Source organism: Mytilus californianus, unplaced genomic scaffold (genome assembly GCF_021869535.1).
Source record: "Mytilus californianus isolate M0D057914Y unplaced genomic scaffold, xbMytCali1.0.p SCAF_7, whole genome shotgun sequence".
NCBI classification, from domain to species: Eukaryota; Metazoa; Mollusca; class Bivalvia; order Mytilida; family Mytilidae; genus Mytilus; species Mytilus californianus.
Window position 1 is genome coordinate 15,986,643 of NW_026262723.1, and position 23,251 is coordinate 16,009,893.

At 31.3% G+C, this 23,251-nt stretch overlaps 1 protein-coding gene across 4 annotated transcripts in view; it reads left to right on the forward strand.

The window, feature by feature from the left end:
* LOC127708932 (low-density lipoprotein receptor-related protein 2-like) overlaps nt 1–23,251 on the forward strand; it is a 423,265-nt gene that overhangs the window by 341,541 nt on the left and 58,473 nt on the right. The window contains exons 21-22 of one of the 4 annotated variants that reach the window (XM_052214124.1): nt 20,979–21,110; nt 22,112–22,306. The exons of 1 other annotated variant lie outside the window; for it this stretch is intronic. In XM_052214124.1, the coding sequence (XP_052070084.1) occupies nt 20,979–21,110; nt 22,112–22,149 (170 nt within the window). In that variant the 3' untranslated portion in view covers nt 22,150–22,306. Of the gene's footprint in view, nt 1–9,156; nt 9,283–20,978; nt 21,111–22,111; nt 22,307–23,251 lie in introns of those variants that run through there. 2 more of the 4 variants (XM_052214131.1, XM_052214122.1) reach the window with 2 other exon arrangements.

Sequence of the window (23,251 nt, forward strand, 5' to 3'; positions counted from 1 at the left end):
CATAACATCTTCTTATTTTAATAATACAAATCAAATACTTTATAAAAGACTTTCAGTGCCCACCAGGTCTCGTAAAATGTGCAGATGGTTTACAGTGTATTAGCACGCATAGCCTCTGTAATGGATATGCAAGTTGCAATGATGAGTCCGACGAAAGTAAAGAGACATGTGCAGGTGTGTATATTCCTATTCGAAAATCGCTGTTAGCATGCTTTTATGTTATTTTACATGTTTAAGGTTGTTCTGTGAATTTCAGGGGATAAATATGCTATCAAACTGCTTTTTGGACTTTTAATCATTGTTATCTTACTATCTGTGTCCCTATATTTCTGCGATAAGCTCTTTATAATGCTTGTGTTTTAAGGATTGTGACGTCAAATATTTTTAACCCGGTCTTAACAACTCGGAACCGAATTGTCCATTGACCTCAGGAGATTTCACAGATCGTTGACACATCTAAACCCACATTAACATGTCCTCTACCTACCGATTTGATAGTATAGTCAACGGTTTAATTTGTATTTCATGAAAATATCATACTAATACATATACAAGTCAATTTCAAGATTGTCCTTATATGGATATTTTGAAAATGTTAGTCACTTGACAACATAAGAACCTTGAGTCTCGTAATTAGCGCTTCTTTGACAACAAGCCTCGTATTGGTAACTGATATTCAAATTCTCAATATACTGAAAATCTAATAAGAATAACAATATACTGCTAAAACTACCACATTATCGGCATTGAGTTAATGGGTTACGTATATACAACCTTTTTTTATTCAATGTGCCTTTTTAAATAAGACTTATTGCTGGCTTTGTTTTCAAAAGAGCAACACGACCCATGCCATATGTGAAGCTGAATCTGCGTACCCTTCCGGAACACTAAGATCACCTCTTGCTTTTGATAGTGTACGAACTTGTCAGTCTTTAGTTTATTTTATGTTGTGTTTTGTATAATGTTGTTAAGTCTTTTTGTCGTTTTATGCAGTATTCAACTTTACCATTGCATTGTCATATCTTTTTTTTTACTTTTTTTAATGTCATATTTAGTATTTTACGCCTCTCTGTTTCATTACAAGAACATAGCATTCAATGTCGTTTGTTTATATCATACATTGATGGAAATTTTGTTTCCATTTCTCAGGGTCGTCGTGTTTTCATTTTGTTTTTTTTTTATTAGTCTTTGCGCGTAGAATTTATTGTTATGCATACTGATACACAACATTCCTTCTTTTACATTATTTTATTTTGTAAAGTGCACCTTATTCCTACTGCGTTACTATATTAAGCATTTCATGCAGTATGATCATTCTTTTTAGATATATTTAGTTTGGATATGTATTTAAATCAGGGCTACAAAATTGTCATTAGTGAAAAATATTGACGTGGGAATAATTCTAAGATTTTTATTAAGATTTCGACTGTGGTGAAGATAAGATCAAATGCCAGGATGGTATCCAGTGCATACATAAAAATAGTCTATGTTCTGGTTGGCCGGATTGTAAAGATGCATCTGATGAATCACCCGAAGTCTGTAATGGTAAGAATACAATAAATCTAAGGAGTGCAATGTAGATTTCAAAATTTAAATTTAGCACCACATTGAGCTAGGCCCACTCGGCGCATTATTTATTATTTTTTAAGGAAACACACTCATTTATGTATAATTTGTAAAGAAAATAAAAACAATGAAATGTCGATTGTTCATTTCCGCTGTTACTTGGATTGAAGATATGTGTAGTGTTTTGTTCGATTAAGAAACGAACATTGGTTATTGTAAAATATTTGAATGGGGAACTTTTAATAAGAAAATATGAGCCATTTGTTATCGTACGCATTGTTGCTTTAAGCAATCATCAGGAAACTTGTATTAAAAACGAACCATTCTTAATGTCAGATTTTATTTCTCATGTTTTCGTATGAAGGACATGTTTTAAGTAATTAATATTAAAAAATAGTAGTAATCTTGCAAACAAAGTGGTAAATGAAAAATTATACTGGAAGACAAAAACAATTTGTCATTTTGTAATAAATGCAAACCACGAGAAGAAAGGAATATTTTCATTATAATATATCTTAACAGTTTCTATAACGATAGTGGTGCGTCGAAAATTTTCTAGAAAAATAATTATTTTGTAAGTTTTATCTATGTTTAATCTCTTTTAATTTTAGATTATAAGTGCCCAGACTATCAAATTAAATGTAGGGATAACATAGAGTGTATTTATAAATCAGGCCTATGTAATCAATATACCAGTTGCAGAGATGGATCTGACGAGGATGAAGAAATGTGTAAAGGTATATACCTGTACAAAAGGTCATGTAGGGTACTGTAAATTCAGAACGGTTTTTATTAATGCGAATAATGCGACTAGATGAGTATCGCAATAATAAGAACTCGCATTTTGATAACTAAAACATAGATCTGTATGTAGATTTTTCTGAAATCGCAATAATTAAATTCGCATTCTTGTCAATTTTTGAAAAATCGCAATAATAAATGCACGCAATAATTTCTGAATTTACAGTATTTGCATTAATTTGATAATCTTCAAACAATAACATTTCAAAAGATATTTGATTTAGGTTAACTTAAGACGTCCATAATTGCTTGTTTCATAAGTCAAGCTGTAAAACGATTTAACCTTTAAAAAATATATACATAAGACTCAGCATATCTGCTTGATAATACAAACAAACAAAACAGGCGTTCTCGTTTATTTGTTTCTCACTTTCTGTGTTTTTTATCACTTACTATGCGGAATGGATTTTGCTCATCGTTCAAGGTCACACGGTGACTTAAAGCTTTTGATATCTACATCATTTGATCTCTGGTGTAGATTTGTCTCATCAACGAGTTTCTATTGTTATCAAAACATAAACAAACATAAAATACAAACAGCAAACAAAAACAAAACCAACATACTATAGTGTTAAAGTGCAAATAACAATTTGTCAATTATACGCGTATAAAGCCCCTTTCTGAATTTACCTTCATCAGGAACATAACAACAAAACATGTTAAGGTCAGATTATTAAATACAGACTAAAGTCTTATCTGCCTGAGGTCAACATTGCCTGTCGGAGTTGCAACATCAGTGTGTTAATAATGTAAGAACTAATGATGACCACATACCTTTTTAAATTATTCTATGCAGCTCGTCCTTGTGAAAACAACCAGGTCAAGTGCGCGGATGGTGTTCAATGCGTCCATAATTCTACTTTTTGCGATGGAACGAAACACTGTTCAGACGGTTCTGATGAAGAAGGAGTGATGTGCAAAGGTAAATCCAAACAATTTCTTTTTTTATTTACAAAAATTGAAAATTTAAATGTTGTAGTTTTTTAGTGTTTAGAATAAGACTTGAACGTCGAGTTCAGTTGGGGTGTTGATACGGGTGAGAACAAAATGATAAGTGATAAAGATAATCATAATCCCTTTCCAAAACACGAATCTTAGCAATTTTATCAAATACTTGAAAAATGTTTTTGTCAAAATTATTCTAACTAACTATACCAAGATAAAAAAAAACAAATCATATACCATTGAAAAGAATTTTGCGTTTGCTGATTTATACTTTCTCAGATAAACATAAGCCTTTTTCAGATAAACTTTCCTTTCATAACTACGATGTCAATTTTTAAACATTAAATTCCGTCTTATAACTTTTTGTCTGCATCAATTTAGAATGCTAGCACTTACTCTTTTTTGTCAAAATACTGAAGCGTCATTGAAAATCAAACGATTTTATATATCAGGATGGTTTGCATAAGAAAAATATAAGATTGAATTAACCAAAAATGACCATTTTTGCAGTTACAAAAAATCAAATAGCAGTATCACAAATTGGTAAATTTGTTCACTCATTATGGATTGTAAAATACAAACGACAGCAATACTGATGTGACTACATAATTTTGTCTGCATAAATTTAGAGTGCTTCTTATGAGTCAAAGTACTGAACTGTCATTACACATTTGTGGTTTTGATATCTCAGGAAGGTTTGTATAATAATTTTGTCTGCATCAATCATACATTACAATATTTGTACTTTGTAGTATATATCATATGGCGGTATTATAAATCATTAAATATGTAAACTAAAGACGATTGTATTATTTAAATGACAGCGATATTGGCACACATTGACTACAAAGAATTGTCCTCGTTAATTTCGAGTTGACAACGTTTCCTCTTTTTAGGTCAAATATTACATGTATTAAACCATCACTTAAAGAAAGTAGTTACAAAAATCTCAGGATATTTTGTATAACAAGAAGTTGTGTCAGCATCAACCAAAAGTTACCATATTCATAATTATAATACAAATGTAATAGCTGTATACACGGTCAATATGCAGAAATTGACGAAAAGGTTTACAATTGATTCAGAACATTATCTGTTTTATGATACCTGCATGTACCTATATATATTTTATATATAGGTCGATCCAAAAAATTGTGTAACCATAATTGTATTTATACAAGAATAAAGAGAACACAAATTTGTCAATGTGTATACATAAAGTCACAATGTAAATAAAATAGTACTTTGAAGTATTGTACAATAGAACAATACGATTACTGTTTATATAATCAAAGATCATGTCCGATATGAACAATCAGGGTTTTGAATTTTATGTTTAGCATATGTTTGCCCTGAGTGGAAAAGGAAATGTGCTGATGGACAACAATGTGTCGAAGAACAAGGTAGTTTGTGTAATGGACATGCAGATTGTAACGATAAGTCAGATGAAGATCCAGGCTTTTGTCAAGGTACTTTAATAATAAACTGTTTAACTTTTTTCTCGAAAAGAGATTTATTTATTTTTTATCGTGAAGAAGATATGCTGCTTATTTTAAATACACAGAATATCTACCAAACTGAGTATGATATTTAATATACAATAGAATTTTCAAATTAGTATAAATCAAAATCAACAAACAACAGGTATTTTTGCAAGTGTTTAAAAAAAAACGGCCACTTAGTAATAGTAAAAGTTCAATGATAAGTCAATATTGATATTTAAAGACCTTCGAACAAAAAGGGATGTTGAGATGTGAACAGCCCTTTTTGTGAGGAGATCTTTTAATGTCAATATTAACTTTGAATTTTTACTGACTTACAAACCGCCAAAAACACAAGAAAAGTACGCCAAAAAAAAAAAATAACACACTTGCAGAAGCCTAATTCCCCTGAATTGGACGAGTCTAAATTTATTCAACCTAAATGATAGTTAAAGAGTACTCAATCTGATATATACAAATAACAGTTACCTAATTGCATTGGAAACGGACCAATTAAATGGCAGTACATCATTTAATTATTTATTTATTATATTTGTTTACCATTAAAATAACACCATAGGATAGTTTTATAAAAGTAAAGAGTAAATTTATATTTTTGAATTCCAACTTTTCAAAATTACGATTTTTATTTTATAAATTTTATAAATGAATAAAATTAAAACCCGATACATACCTCATTTACAACTGACCACTGGATGTTCTAAACAAAAACTACTTGTTATATATATTTGATGTTTTTAAACTATCAGTAATCATGAAAAAGATTCGTAAAGGCCAGACCATACGAAAACAGTAAGTAAACTCTTCCAACAATTAGTTATTAAAACACAACTTCTAATCACAATATTCAGGTAAATGTTCATTATGGTTTAGATTCTGTACATGCTGTAATTTTCATCATTTTTTTTTACCGTCACTATACAGTGAAGTGTTTTTTCTTCTACTAGTATATATTACAATTTCTTTACTTTCCACCGATCGAAATTAAAAAAGGGCAGGTGATATTTTTCAACAAAATACTTGTGCCAGTTGGGATATCTTTAACAGTAAATTATATTGAATCTAATGTGCCTCTTGGGATATCTTTGACCGTAAATGTTATTAAATTACATCCGTATTTTTTAGTCATGGGACGGTTTTGAGCCTATAATTCTGTATAAGCATCTTTCTTTTAAAAAAGACTATGTTGACTCTTAATGTTTTGATTTGTCTGTGTCATTGGGTTGCTGTCGCATTAATGTATGCCATGCCCTTATCTCCTTTTATTCAAAACCAAAGGATTGACTTGGGTATAGAAATATTGACATCTCTAGACTTCTCCCGTCCGACAGTATACCCTAGTTAAAGGGGTGCATCTTTGGCCGTTCGGATGTATTAATACACAGCTTCGTCCGGTCTAAATATAAATGACTTATATCCAATGTCTGGCGTAAGGAGAATTTCACGCTGTCTACACGTTCAAAAACAATTCGAATAACTTTTTGAGGGGGAAATACGATCTACGCACAAGTTATAAGATCAAAATCTCTAAAAAACAACAAAGGTCAGCTAAATCTTCCAATAAGTCGCCTGGCTGATTTTAACACTTTTTTTTTTTGCCTTTTGCAAGGACAATTGTAGATGAAAAAAAATCTTTAAATAACAAAACCGACCAGTAAGACGATATCTAAAGAATAAATGAAACGGCCAAAATAAGTTGAATCCTTATATAAATTGTTGCCCACATTTTTTTTTATCCCTTTTTGCTTTTATAGCAACTATACCAGATATAAAAAAAAACTTGACACAGCAAAGTGTGTCACCTAGAAGAGACTGCCGTCGTTGTACGCTTCAATATATGAGTAATTGCCACTCAATGACAATTTTTTTTCTGTTCTCCCCCCCTCCCCCCCAAAAAAAACACACCCAAACCCACACTCCACCCCTAATTCCTCCTAGTTTGGATGGATAGGATACAATGCAACACCTGATGTGGACTACGTTATTTATTGTTAAAAAAAATTGCAAATAGAAAAATAAAGAAAGAAATGCTAAAATTTCCACTTTAAAGTTTGAAAACTGTACGAGACAATTATCATGATTATCAATTGATTGCTTCCTTAATGTCCAGTGGCAAATATGTCAAGCATATTCACGACAAGATGCAAAGTGGATCGACCTGAAGCAAATGATAACAATTCTAGAGTGGCACTTTAATAAGATAAAGCATTGGCTTGAGGTAAAACGTATGCATGTCGAACTAGAATAAAGTTGAACAATGATCAAAATCGTAAGTTAAGCTATTAGTCCACTCTTTTTTCTCCACGGAAGATGAATGCCAAAAACAAAAAGACATGAATTTACAATCAATAGCTGCCACTATCAGTAAATGAGATATGATGGACTTATTTTCTTAATAAATTCCTATTGCAGCCAACAATTCTCGGTTTCGGACAGGTTTGTATTTCCACTCAAAAACCGTCTGATTATTGACTGGAAATATTTTTTCAACCAAAAGCACTTTGATTTTTTGAAATTGAAAATTTTGGTATTTCGCTGGCTGTTTTCCCTGGTCCCTTTTTTGGACCCCCTGATTCTAAGAGGGCGTGTCTAATTTGTCATGCTCGGTTAACTTTTAGTAAATTAGACCTCAACTTAAAGACCTACACCGGGTTAATAAGTTCGAGGTACAAAAAGTAAACAAAAGAGATCCTTTACGAAATGATATCGTCACAGGTATCTTAGATAATTATTTTGCGTTGAATAACAATGGAAAATGCACAAACAGGTTTGTAAAAAAATCTAAACATTTGGCATGTTAATATATCCGCGTTTTTATATTTGTTATGTTAAAATTGATGCTGTTACTAGATACAATAATGTGTCCGATGTGTATACAGAGACAGTGGTGGAACAAACTCAGTTTAACAAAACTAAAAAAAAATAATGTATAAATATATCCCATTGGAATCACACAAACTGATTTTTAGCGGCACAAAATAAGTATATGTTTGAAGTAACAAATTGTTCCCACGCCTGAATTTATCATTTGATAGTATTTTGCATTTCATACATGTATATACTTATCTAGATTATAGCTGCAGTGATTACAATCACAAGTGTTCTGATGGATTGCAATGTATCGGTGAATACAGTTTATGTAACGGCTACGAAGATTGTTCAGATAAATCAGATGAAGATCCGGACGTTTGTAGAGGTATATTCTGAAGCGGTTGTCTTTTTCGTCTCAACATTCTTATTGTTTTGCAAAAAAATATGTGATGTTTAACACATGCAACGTGTATACAATATGTTTATATGCAGAAACACGCAGATTGTACGAGAATATTGTTTTCTTTCTTGCTTATTTGCACCATTTTCTGTATCTACATATTGATGCATACTTTTTCGTTTTTTTTATTGTTTTGCATCTTTCGCCTCTCTTTTGCCTAATGAAAGTTTTTAAATGGTGTAAACTTCACACATAAATAACACACCAAATACCATTTACACTATACACCTTTCTCCTACACAAAACGCAACATTCAAAAATAGTCACACTGTAACATGTTTGTGGTAATTTCCCATTTTATTTCGCAATTAACAGAACTTTAAATAGTCTGCAATGACCCCTGTTCTTCAACAGAAGAAGAAGAGGACAAACCATACTTATACGCGTTTAAGTGGCAAATTTACACCATTTCAAGGCTACATAGTTCATCAAAAGGCTAGTTGTTCTTTAAACAATACATGTACAACAAATGAATATATGAAGTATATATAAAGATCTTTAAAAAAAATATAGAAATTAAGAAATTTAGATTGGTTTAATGGATTGCTATAATCGGTTTTAGACATATTGCATCTTTTTTTTTCAATGTTAGCAAGGTAGGAATATGATACAAAAAGGTTAAGCTATTGTTTTTATTCTCTTTAAAATGACAGCTAGTTGACTAGGAAAGGTTTACGTGAAATGACATGCAATCAAATTAAATGAAGCAAATGCACTCGTCAAATACACTGCTATAACCAGTACCGAAAGACAAGATTTTCTGCAAATTTTCACTGCAATATGTTTGAGTTAGTTTATCTACATATCCTTTTAAATATCATATATAAAAGAAAGTAATACATATGATCTTGGTTATCACACTTTCAAAATCAATAATGGAGATCATTGGTATTTAAATTAACAATTTTCTTCGGTTTTTAAAAACATATTAAAACGACATTTGTTATTAATGTAAGCTTGCTAAAACTAGATATTGCATGTCATGAATTTATTTATAATGGTTTCATGCGTACCATATACAAAGTAAAAACAAACATATTTGCGTAAACATGAATAACAAAACTTTTGCAGCAAGGGAATGTGACAACGACAAAGTGAAATGTAATGATGGCATACAATGCATTTATAAATCAGAACTATGTAACAAATACACACATTGCAATGACAAATCTGATGAGAATGAAGATATGTGTAAAGGTGAGACATTATGCGTAAGGTTTCATTTTTTGTTTTTTTGAGAATTTAGAAGTTGGATGTGTATCAATATGGTGATTTGTTGACAAAAAATCATAACATGTTTGGCAATTGATAATTCATTTCAATGTTTTCGTTATAACACAGTATGAGGAGAATCATTACTTCGACATAATGTTTTTAACACAATAAAAAGAGGCTTTGGTTTTAAATTTGCGAGACAGCAATAGCCTTATGAAGAAAAAGAAAAAACGGTTACATTGTTTAATTTGTCTTCTTGATAACGATTAATGCTACTACTATTTCTTCTGAAAAAATGATTAAGATGACAATCCTGCATGTGCAAAAGTAAATAATGATAGATTATAATGTGTCTTTTAATAAATAGACCCCGGTATCATCCTGAGACTTCCATAATAGCCCAAGGATCATATGGATCAAAGGATGATACCATGGCCCATATGAATAACAATTTATTTATCACATATTATACTTATGCTTAAAAAAGTAGAATGAAATTTAGTATTTCGTCTGGCAAGGTCATGCAGGTTTTCCCCTCTGTTGTTATAACTTCATTATGAGCTGTTTAAATGTGTAGACCTTGAATGTTATAATGTCAATGTGAGATTTTCTTTTAGTAGTAGTAGTGTTCTTAATTTCGTAAACACATTCTCCGTCCTTCATTGTTGTTCCGAAAACTTATGACGTCCTAAAAGGGCACAATAACTGCTAATGACCAACAGAGCACAATATCTGCATCTGACGTCATTACAGGGCACATTAACTGCAAATATGCCTTAGTCATATTGCAGTTTGGGGTAAATAACCAAAACCAAAAACTCAGATTAAATACAATGAGTATTGAGGCGTGTATTTCTTCTACACAAAACTCAGATTGCAAACAATGAATACTGAGGCGCTCATTTCTTTTACACAAAATTAATAAGCAATGGGCGATGTAAATAATTTCAATGACAAAGTGTTAGACCATTGGATACTTGGCTGACTAATTGGCTTGTGACACATTCTGGAAAGATTAGAATACAAATATGTCAACGGCATTGGTTGAATTAATTCTTTAAATCATGTCACTGGTAACGATTCTTATTCCGAAATGGCTATTTCGGTTTGAGCATTATCTGAAAAGTGTGAACAATGAAGTAATAATTCATGTTAAGACTATTGGTCAATTTTTAGGGCTGAACTAGCTACTGCTGTAAATTGAAGACTGTTCAAATAATTCACTTGAAGTTAATTCAGTACTGTTCAGTAGCTTTTCAGACAAATCAGAAGTTTGTTGATGTGTGAAGGTTAATATCAGCAACTGAAAGGTTTAACTGAACAAATCATAATTGACTGCAAGCACACTTTCTGAACAGTTCTGAATTAACGGCAGTGGATAATTTTATGAATTAAAATGAAAGACTGAAAATGTGATAATAATTTCTGAATTTATTGTCTAGTCTTAAGATCTGATCATATCAAAATGACCGTTTCAGATTAAAATTGGTTTACCAGTGTGTGAATTTGATCACATTAATGTTTATCATTTTCCGTGCATAGAACATATATTGTATTGTTGTTAATAGTTGATTTCTTTTTTTTTGTGTCCAAGTTTGCATACAAACCTTAAAGATATCTGTATTCCATTGAGCATTATGATTTTAGCTTCGTCTTTATCAAATTAACGTAGATTGGTACCCAATGATTAACAATGAAAACACATAACAAAGACCGAACTAAAAATAAATTAAAATCGGAAAGTTTCTAGTCAAATGGCAAACACACATGCTCAAACACATCAAACGAATGAAAAACAACTGACATATTCCAGACTGGGTACACGCATTTTCTATGTAGAACATGGTAGATTAAACCCAGTTTTCTAGCTAGCTGAACATTCTCACTTGTATGACAGTCGCATAAAGTTCCATTATATTGACAACAATGTGTAACAATCCACAATTAAGATTATCTTTGTTCACCAGAAGTGTCTACTAAAGAGTTATCAGTGCTTCCCAATTCAAAACATGCAAAATGCAAATGAAAAGAAAATTACATTTTCAAGATGAAAAGAAGGAAACACCAAAATTCTCAAGGATTTGTCAAAATTCTCGAAAGTCAACTTTGTCTCCAGTTAAAACAAATCGCTAGTATTTCAAATAATGTGTATGTATAATGAATAATGTATTATAAAAAAAATGACGTCTAAGCAAATGATATTTCATGTCAATGATCAAAATGACCGTTTCAGATCAAAGCCCAGTGGCTGTAAAACTGATGAAAGGCACACTTTCTCTCAGTGTTGTAAACAAGGCATACCTGTCAGTGTTGTTCAAATATATTCATGATGACTCGGTTCGGGAAAAGTATTCTCTGACTGAAAACTTGCATACTGGGCATTGACTATATTTTTGGAAATCAAATGTTTTCTCGATCTGTAATTTTGCATGTCACGCAAATATATATTGCTATGATGTTTTCCTTGAGCTTAATTTTCATAATGTTTTTCAGAAACTAATTCATGTATTTATTACACTTACATTGACATAGTTCGTCACGGATAAGAACTACCTTTGTTAAACAATAGTAAGGATTTAAAATAAGTATTTAACAACATCATACTATTTAGGTACAACAGGAGTAAGACTAAATATTCCCGTTTGCATGGTCAATATTGCGACGTATGGTTTCACTTTTTTTTAATTCTATGTAGAGGTGTTCTATGGTGGTTGGTTAAATAATCAGGCTATATTGATGATGTTTTTTATGTGATGACTGTATATGTCAATTGCAGCTAGAATTTGTGAACCTGGCCACACAAAGTGTGCAGACAATTATCAGTGTATAAACAAAGATAATGTTTGTAATGGATATACGAACTGTAATGATGAGTCTGATGAAGATGCGGTGGCCTGCAAAGGTACTTTTTTTTTACATTTTACGTACTGCTTATGTACAAATATACTTGTTCAATTTATTTTACGTAAAGCATTGTGTATATCCACATGCTCTTGACTTTTGGATTCAGTTTTTTTTAAACCAACACACTTATTGTTTAACAATCTTGATTTCCCTTAAAGATCATCTGAGTAATATATAAAATAATGTTTTCCGTAAATCTATTAAATTGATTTACTCTATACAACTTCCCTCCTGTCGTCTAGATATTTATTTATAATCAATGATTAAACCATAGAGATGCGAGGAAGATTACTACGCCCCACTTTTAGAACGTTAAACATATGATAATAAACGGTATATTGCAATGCAATAGAGAATACATTTACTGACGTGATAAATCAAACGTTGTAAGAGTGTTATCAATGTCGTAAAAATAGTTGAAATAAATGTTAAAACAAATAATTCTAAACATTCGACAACACATACCGATTATTAATCTAATGGACTGTTCTAGTTATTTTTTCTTTCTAGAATACAAATGTCCAAATGACAGAGCTAAATGTGCGGATGGACTACAATGTGTACGTCTAGAAAGTATCTGTGACGGCAATGAAAATTGCCGTGACGGTAGTGATGAAGATAAGGAAAAATGCAAAGGTAAACACCCATCATAACAGAGGAGCAAACATTTGAAGTATATTCAACGAGAGGGTTATCGCTAATCATCCCTTCAAAACCAACATTTTGTTACATATTAGTTTTTGTGTTTAACAAAGATAATCCCACTTCGTACAGTGTGATATATTTTGCAATAAAAGGCAAATTCTAAAGAACATTGTTGTAACAAGTTGAAGATGGTTTGTTAATAAAGGATGTTATTCACAAGTTAAACATGTAAAAGCAAAAATGTCTCATACACAAAGAGGTATATTGTGATTGTATTTGTATTCGACTATGTTGATGAATCTTTACTTTGTGTCCATATTCTGATACTCTCAGAAATATCGTTCTTAGAAATATGCAGTTTTCCTGTCATTTATTTAAGACTTATCCTAACAAAATTTTTTTTCACATTAACATTGATATAGGTCGAGTTTTCGAGGTTCAGAAAAACAAACAGTGTTCGTTTGATCAAATTATGAAGGTTGAATACTCTGTCGGTTTTAAATGATCCGGTGCATGTTTAAGAACCATTGCAAGGCGAGAACGTTTCAATTTTCTAAAGAAAAGACTGCAAGCTAAATTTATATCTCATTCATAATATTTATGTCTAATGTAGGTTAAATTTTTCACTTTTAGTACTGTTGATATACATAACCCACTATTTCTCTTCAATTCCCTGTTGAATTTATTTATCTCTCCTAACTATTCATTACATTATTGCTGCATGTTTTTCTGGTCTAACGACACAACATTGGTTTAAGTGACTCATGATAATTCGAGTCGAAATACGTTTTTTTTAAGTGTGTTGCGTTTATCCTCCTGCCTAATATAATTGCAATATGTGGAACTTACAATCATTCAATGTAAAAGATGATTCACTCAGATCAAACTCAGACGGTTTCCAACATGTTTAAATCAAACAATTTGAAATGCATAATATTAAAAGTAATTAATGTGTAATTAACTAAACAAAATTTGGTGAATATTTTCGAATAGTTTGATGATGTAAAATCAAATGGTCAAATATGAGCCAAAGGTCGCTGTTTTGCCACCATGCATGACCCTCGAATATCAATTGAATACAAACTGTTGATAACTAAACATGTTTTCCATTAATGAATATATACCAGTTTATGTTTAGACAGTTATGTGTATCATCCGTCCTCTGTCTTAGGAAGCGTTATGGGCATAACCAATGTTCACACGGCGTTAATAGATCATATAAAGCATTGCAATCAAAGTTTAAGCGTACGAAGAATAGTCGCAAACTACTTTGACGCTATAATTAATATTCAGAGTGTGAGACAATTAGCATTGCAGTCCGTTATAATCAAGTATAAATATTTACAGGACGTTCTCACAGTCAGTAAAACTTAAGATACATTGTTTCTATGTGTCTTTTGATGACACGTAATATACCACTGAAATATGCAACTTTATATTCTTAATTTTATTACTCTGATCGAATTATATCTTTCAGCAAGAGAATGTGCTTATGGTTTCAGAAAGTGTAATGATGACTACCATTGTATTAATGAAGAACTGTGGTGTGATGGACGCAATGAGTGTTCATCGGGAGAGGATGAAGATCCCGATATGTGCTCACGTAAATATGCACCACATTTATTCTGATTTCTAGGTGCTGTATTTTTAAACTGTGCTACTAAAACTAAATAACTGAACATTAACTCATTGGTGGTAAACAAAATCAAAATATATAAAAACTTATATACAAATTTTGAAAAACAAAAGTAATGAACTTCAAGGAAAATTCGGAACGGGAAGTCTCTTATTAAATGGGAAAATCAAAAGCTCAAACACTTCAAACGACTTGAAAACAACTGTTGTATTCCTTATGTAGAAAACGGTGGATTAAACCTTGTTTGATAGCGAGCTAAATATCTCACTTGTATGAGGGTCGCATACAATTACATTATATTGACACACTGTGTGAACAAACAACAGTCAACATTGTATAATAACATATTAAAACTTATATGGTATCTAGGTGGACATCTACTTAAGTTTGTTACTCATAGCGTCACACATTGTCTTAAAAAATATATATCGATTGTTATATTTAAATATTCGTGACATCTAATACCGCTGAAAAGCAACCAAATAGCTTTCAATTATATAACAATGGGTCTTTAGATAATAAGATAACATTCAACATTCTACTCGTTTTAGATCACACACACATTCACACACACATACATACACACGGTAAATCTGCTTTCCCTTGTAGATTATGAGTGTCCTGTCGGATTTGTAAAATGCAAAGACGGACTGCAGTGTATTCGTGTTTTTTATATGTGTGCTGGGAATTTTCTTGGTCCCGGTTCAGAATGTAAAGATGGTTCGAATAATGATACAGATTTTTGTTCAGGTAGAAATTTGTGAATATGCACAACACAGAGAAAAAAATCAGATACTGGGGATTCATTGTTATTCGTTGACTACTAATTTTCGTGGATTTTGTGGGTACAGGTAAACCAAGAAATTGAACGTTCAACGAAAACAACTTTGTGTATAGGCTTGTGTGCAGACTTCTGCAAAACCACGAAATTAAATATTTTTTAAGTTATCCTTAATCCACGATATTGGAACCCTAAATAATAAATGAATTCACTGTACATCAGTAATACAGTAGTAAAGTGCTGGAGGTACGGACCAAAATATTTTAGATATAAATATTCACTGTAGATGTGTGAACAAGACGTTTGTTCTCATTTGACAAACGGTTTGCTATTCATTATGAGTTTTAGAACTGCAATGAATATTTCGATGTTTTGTTCGTAGCTGAGTTCCGTTGAACCGTGTAAAAAAAATGTTAATTTCAAAATATAGCAGAATTTTAAATTAATTTGTTTTAATTTTTTTTCTGTTAACAATTTGCACCTTTCAAATTCCAAAAACAAAAAATGAAAATCAAGCAAAGAAATAAAACGAAAATCGTCGATGAATTCATGTTTCTTTTTTATATCGATCCGTTCATTTCACAATTTTATCTATTTTTTTTTTAATAAATAATAAGCAATTTGAGTATCAATAACATTATGCTATTTTTGATATCAAATCTAAACTATATTATGTACTAACTGTTTTGTCTGGTTTGTTGTGTTGTTCCAATGTTGACTCTTTAACATATAAACCATATCAGTCATACATATGTGTGGAAAACATTGCAATCAAGTTTGGTGAATAGGACATACAGATAATAATACTTAATCAAATGAAAATAATAGGGAACATATTTCTTTCAAAACACTGACGCAAATGAGCTATACACTCTGACGTGTCATTAAGCTTTTGTTATAATTAAGTGGCAGTCTTTGTAAGAATCAGGCGATTTATAAAAATTTCAAAACATGGCCGAAAAAAAAACCACTAAGCTAAACAACCTATTTTGAAGTTATTCTCGTCCTGAGTTAGAAATGGTATTTTTTTTTTTCTGTGTGTCTGCCAAATCGAGAAATTTCTAGATCACTCTTGTCTCCCCTCAGTTGGTCAAATCATATCTTGAAATACCAGAATAGAAAAAGGAAACAAATGTTATATTCATGTACCAATAAACATTTTAAACTTAAATTAATTTAAAGTTGAGTGGGTTTTTGTTTGTTTTCAACACTGCCTGATTCGTAGGCAGGTTGGCACTTAATATGTACGTAGCCACTACAAAATAACAATGGAGGAAAAACATTGTCCAAAACACATCTTCAAATATAAAACGATTCATGTGAATGCACAATTAAGAAATACAATTGCATTTTAATGCTTAACATGCTTAAGACTACTGGATTTTTTAAACCGGAATACCAATATTCACTTTTTTGTATTGAAATAATTTATATATAGCAGAGCGTTGTGGTAAATCACGCAGTGGATGCATTTTGGTGTTGCGTCATCAGGCCATCGTTTCATATTCATACATTCGATGGAATCATCAAAGGGGGATATTCATATTATTGATCGAATTTCCTTAATTGAATATAATTTTCTATTCACACTAAAGTGTGTAAAATTATTTTGTTACATGTCACTCAATGCGAATCTGAATTGCATGAATCGTTTTTAACCTGTTTTTATGTTTCAAACTAGTAATTTGTCAAACAGTTATTTATTTCTTGGTTTAATATTTTAGCTTACGAATGTACCCCGTATTTTGCAAAGTGTCCTAATGGTCATCAATGTGTACATCAGTCAATGATTTGTTCCGGGGAACAGATGTGTAATGGCGAGTCAGAGGATGAACAACAATTTTGTAAAAGTAATTTACTTCTTTTATTAAGATTGGAATTTTCTATCGTTGCAAGTAGCAGGGTAAAATACAGAAACTACGTCACATTTCACGATGACAAAAATGAGTTACGCCAATTACCAGACATTCACTAATATTCCATTTCTTGCTGAAGATAACAAAACAGGTTAATAAGTTATATTATGACGTGAATACGAATGCATGTATTGCCTGTCTTGAATAAATCTAACTTGTGCTGAAAAGTTCAACTTACGTTTTATTGCATTTTACAGCTCACTGGTTTCCGGAAGTTACGTTGTTTGAAAACAGGACAAAATCTGAATCTACATATACAGTAGAGTGATTGCCCCTTAATGACAAGTTTATAACCTTTTTTGATGAAAGGGGGGGGGGGGGGTAAAATCAAAGAAGATAGAGAGAAGCTTTAAACAATAAATATAATATCAGCAATACAAGATCAACATTGGTGATGAATTCTAATCTAGTATTCAATGTTCAAGAGTGTCCATTGTTTAAGTTGCACATAGAACCAGGTTAGCGACACAGGCTTTTTAAAGTCTCTGGTTTAGAATAACGTTAAAAATAAATTGATATGTCGTGTTCTTCTTAGTGTAGATATCTATAAAACAATAGAAGATGTCAATGTATCTTGCAATTACATGACAACACGTTAAATTGCCTGAAATACTAAAGATAATACAATCAAAAATCATACGCTATGTGTATGTGTATATTGCATAAAAATACGAGTTATGTTTGGTACCTATGACTTGTTTATTATTTATTCTAGTATCATGGATGTTTTTTTTGTTTTTATTTTTGTAAACAAAGCGTCTGAAGTACCACTTTTTTTTTTAGATCTTCTTATTTTCCCATTTCGTTTTTTATTTGTCATCGACTTACAAAAAAAATGTGTGTGAATATCCCTTTTAATATGTTTTGCTCCACTTCCTCAGTTTTTATCTTTCGGATAATGTCTTTTTTTTTTCTTCAATACAGCACATAATTGTGGTGACATAATGTCCAAATGTGATAATGGATACCAATGTGTGCTCGATTTTAAGAAATGTGACGGCTTCGCAGATTGTGCAGATGGTTCAGACGAGAATCTAGACTTGTGTGTAGAGAGTATGTTTATTTGAATCGCATGAATCAATGATTGATATTATTTCAATCAAACAAATGATAACCGAAAGGTTTAAGTAATGAAAAAGCCTATGATGTCATTTGGTTTTTTTTCATTGATCAAATATTTAACAGATTAGTTTTCATTACATATGTTTTCACTAAGTATAGTGTGTGTTGTGTTGCCGATCATATGTTTAAGTTGTCTTTGTTTCAGGCATATTAAGACAGTCAGTGGAAAGAAACTTAATTTATAAACATGTTTCAATAAGGGTATTTTTTTTTTGCTTTAGGTACACTAACACAAACAAAAAGTACTATCACGAGTGGTTGCATGTTGAAATAGTATTAACACACAATAAATACTAGTTATAGAGTTGTGTTACATTGACCATGCATTTCCACGCAAGAAAAAGAAGAAATTTCAAACATGTAACGAAATTGATTTGTGTTTAATTTGTTTGAAAACAGATTAATGCAATCACTTTAAACTGATTACTTTATCCTCTTACCAAAGAAAGAGTAGAAAATGTCCATCCAGTTACTATCGAGTCAGGGTTAAATAATGTGATGCAATGCAATGCAATTTGAAATTAATTATACAGGTACCAGAACACGCCGACGAGATTTGAAAAACAAAAATCAAAAGAGTTTGATATTATTTACAATAAAGCTCACATGATTATGATTTATTGTATAAAAAAGTAATTACTAAGTTTGTGATTCATATATGTTGGATTTATATTAATATAAGGATATGTATTCCTAAAACATAACATGAAATGGTGGTTTGGCAATTTTGTAAAAATCATCATCAGTACTGAATCCTTCTTAACTTACGTGTTTTCTTTTCTGTTATTGGTGCATACTCAAATATAGCTAAACCATGCACTAAACACATGCGAAATTGTAATTGGAAATCCGTCAAAGGGTTAAAGATGCATAAACTTATTCTAATTTCTTTACATCTTATTTAAAGATCGTATCTGTCCAATTGGAATGGTGAAATGTGAAGATAAGGTTCAGTGTATTTATGAAATGCAGTTTTGTAATAGATATCCTGACTGCAAGGATAAATCGGATGAAAACCCAAAGATTTGTACAAAAGGTAATACAAGTTCTTTCATCATTTGAATAAAATGATAGATTTAGTACACAATACTAGTAGTTTATACAAATTATAAGCCTGTTTTCTTTGATTGTTATTTTGAGCTGTCTATTCCATGTATCATATTTTGACAAGATGTTAGTAATACAGTTTAATGCACATTAGTATGTCTATGTCAGAAGAATTACAGAAAAAAATATTGAGCAAAGAATCTCTGCATATATATCAAGTACGGAAATGTTTGTGTCTTTCCGCTTGATTAATATCTCTTACCAGCCCAGTAGTCAGCACTTCTGTGTTGACATGAATTATCATTGATATGGTCATAATTATAAATTAAATGTTTACAAAACTTTAAATGTTTGAAATACTAAGGCTTTTCTACCTCAGGAATAGATTACCTTAGCTGTATTTTTAGGAATTTTTGGTCCTCAATGCTCTTCAAATTCGTACATTATTTGGCCTTTTAACTTTTTTGAAATCGAGCGGCACTGATGGCTCTTTGGTAGACAAAACGCGCGTCTGGCGCAAATACAAAATTTCAATCATGGTTTCTATGATGAGTCTATTCATACTAACTACTGGTTTTAGAATAAATGTGTTTAATTCCAATGCAAAGAATGAATCATATTAATTAAAAAAAAAAAATTTTTAATCACCGACACCTGTATCGTAACTATATCCATTCTGATTAAGTCTGTTTAAGGGTTTAGTTAACTTTTGAGATCCATATAATTATCTAAAAGTGTTATCAAATGTTTGAATCATATGTTGTTTCGATGACTCTTTGCTGATTTTAGTCATAAATTGTAACTCGTAACAATACAGAAACTAGTCCGCAATAAGTGGGGCACAGTAAGTCATAGTCAGTTTAGTAGTGGAACAATGGCTTAAAGACGAAATCAATCTATATTTGTAAGGTGTTTTGTGCAGCTTTGTTAGCCATGGCGTTGTCAGTTTCTTTTTCGACTTATGAGTTTGAATGTCCTATCTGGTATCTTTCACCTCTCTTTCAGAAGCCTTCATATAGTTGAAACTTTCATATTATTCGGTTATGCTTGTAGAGGTAGCTAAAAGTTTATAGTTGTTACAGATGTCATTTTTCGAAAATGGAGTCAAATAGAATGTTGGTTAATTTTGTGATTTCCTTTTGCAGAACCTCAATGTAAAATTACGTCAAACAATAATGATATTATTGTCAGCCTTATCAGCCGGGACAAACATAAATTGCTTGGCGAGTTCTTTTTATCTTATATTTGATACCAGAAATCGGCCAACTATGGTTGTTGTTAGGAGTAACATGTTCTTAAAAATGTTGAATACGAATATCAACCATGTTCATTTCTGAATTGAACAAAAATAATCGAAGGATTTTATGTCAGCTTTTTCTCGATTTATCCATTTCGTGAAGTAAGCAAAGAGTGAATCTTTGATGATGTTATCAAACTCATTCCAATTGGTAATTGACTGGGGATGATATTTAAGGGATTACTGAGGAATGATTTCAACTGTCGGTCATGGACAATATTAAGGTCTCCTGTAATAACATGGGAGCTAGGGTCATCAATGTATTTGGAATTATTGTAATTTCATGACGTATATGTATTGTTTATTAAAATCTTAACGCTATTTTCACAGACAGAGCTTGCCCTACTGGAATGTCTAGATGTTCCGCAAATGACCCGAATTGCATATATGATAGTTGGTTCTGCAACAACCAACCAGAATGCGAAAACAGAGAGGATGAAAGTCCGAATAGTTGCTTTAATCGTAAGAAGATATTTAACTAAACACATTGCACATACGGATGTTAACTTGAGTATTTTTAATTTACGCCCTGTATAGCATGCCTTTACTCGAAATTTGTAACTTTTTATGCCCAAAGAGAGACAGATTTATCATATCTCGACCTCATTTCCTCACTGAGTTCGTTAGGGTCACATTGGAACGATAACAGTTGAAATTGAACATTTCGTATTTGCTCAGATGTGCGTCAAATATAACATGTATAAGTCGATGTTTCTTTTCAATTTTTTTTCTACAAAAAATGTAATGCATGATATGTAAAGTTCCTCAAATATATTAAAAATGCAGTATAAGGGTTAGACTTCCTCCTTTTTGAATTAACTTTGGAGTTTGATTTTTTTGTTTAGACTTTTTCAACCCATCGTGATCTTTGGAAAATGTCTGTTCAACGTAAGAAATATGACAGTTGGTTTAAGTTGGTTGATACAAACTAATGTTTGATTTATATCAGGTTTGACGATTTCTCCCTCTTGAAATTAGATGAAAGTTCTATATTATTATTCATACTTGATTTAAAAAGATGTTTTCAAAATGTTTATTATTAACAATAAATATCAGCTGTTTTTAGCCGTCATCAATACTGATACTTTTTAATTGGTAGCTTGTTCTTGACTGATTTACTCACAACTATCAATTTGTGTATATGACCAAAAAAAGTTTTCATACCATTACTTTAAAAATGCTACGTGATGCAGTGTCCATAAAAGATAGGAAACATTGTTGCATGTAATATGTATCTTATGTCCATTCGTGAATTTGGTGTCGATCGTAGATTTTTTTATACTTTCAAATTTCGTTTCTATTTGTACAAGTATAATGTTTCGTTGGAGTATAATTGTAAAACGTTTCATTTAAAATAAAGAATGGTTAGAACACGAGCCATTTTTTTCATCTGAAAATGTTTGAAAGTATTACATTATATTGATAAGACATTGCAAGAGCTTCTTGTTAATTTGACTTTCCAGGTCCAAAAGGATCCATTAAATTGCCGTGGATGACATAGCTAGCAGTCTGATTGGACTTTTAGAAAAAAGTATCTCGCTTTAGTACTACGACAACAGATACAAAAATCAATTATGTGAAACATACTACATGACTTTATTTTATCTTTGAATAGTGGTGATAGCAATTTGGTTTGTACGAATCTTGCCTTGAGATGTAATCATCATATAATAAACAAAATATGAAATACGTCCTGGAATTGTTCAATTTCGACCCGGTTCGTTTGTATTGTTAGTCTTGTCATTGGCGTATTCAGTCACTGCTAATATGCCTTCATGACGATACAAAAACCAGCTGAAATTTATCGCAACGTTTTTATTATTTTTTTTTCGAGAAAAAACACACAAGGTACAAACTAATCTACATGCAATATACAGAAGTGAATAAGAATACAAAGTTTATGTAAAGGAAATAATGATTTCTTTCGGTGTCAAGATTTTTCTTTGAAGTTGTATAATTTTCGTTTTGCAGTTAACCAAACTGAAGTTTATGCACAATCATGACCAATGTTGCTTCCTTTGCAAGAGGTCGAAACAAAAATAATCTGGGTACGCGAACATGAACTATGCTTATCCAATCAAACTTCAACTTTATTATGATACGAATGGTGTTGTTTATCGCAAGCGAAAATGCACTGATTGTTTAATCATTTGCATGCAGGTGAATAGAACGGTTTTATGACTAATACTAATCGAACATTTCCAAGTTCACAAATATTCCGTCACGGTCGGTAAATTCATATTTGGAGAAGGGATGATTTCAACTTATCAACATGTTTATTTGATCAGTAACACTCTATAACGGAAATGATAGCATCACGACTTATTAGCGTAATGTAAAGTATACGTCATTTTGGCAGGATCATAAAACGATAAAACGTTGTTTATTGATATATAATGAACTCGTTGAACTGCATCTAGACATTAACAAACAGATGTATGAATCGTGTACTCCACCAGAGATACAACCAATCAAATATCAAAAAAGCCTGTAAATATATAAAATGTGATAGAATTTCAACGACGAAAAAATATACATGGTTGACCTTTAATTTCGATTCTCGAAAATCCATACACAAGATTTTGTTTAGAATATATATGTCA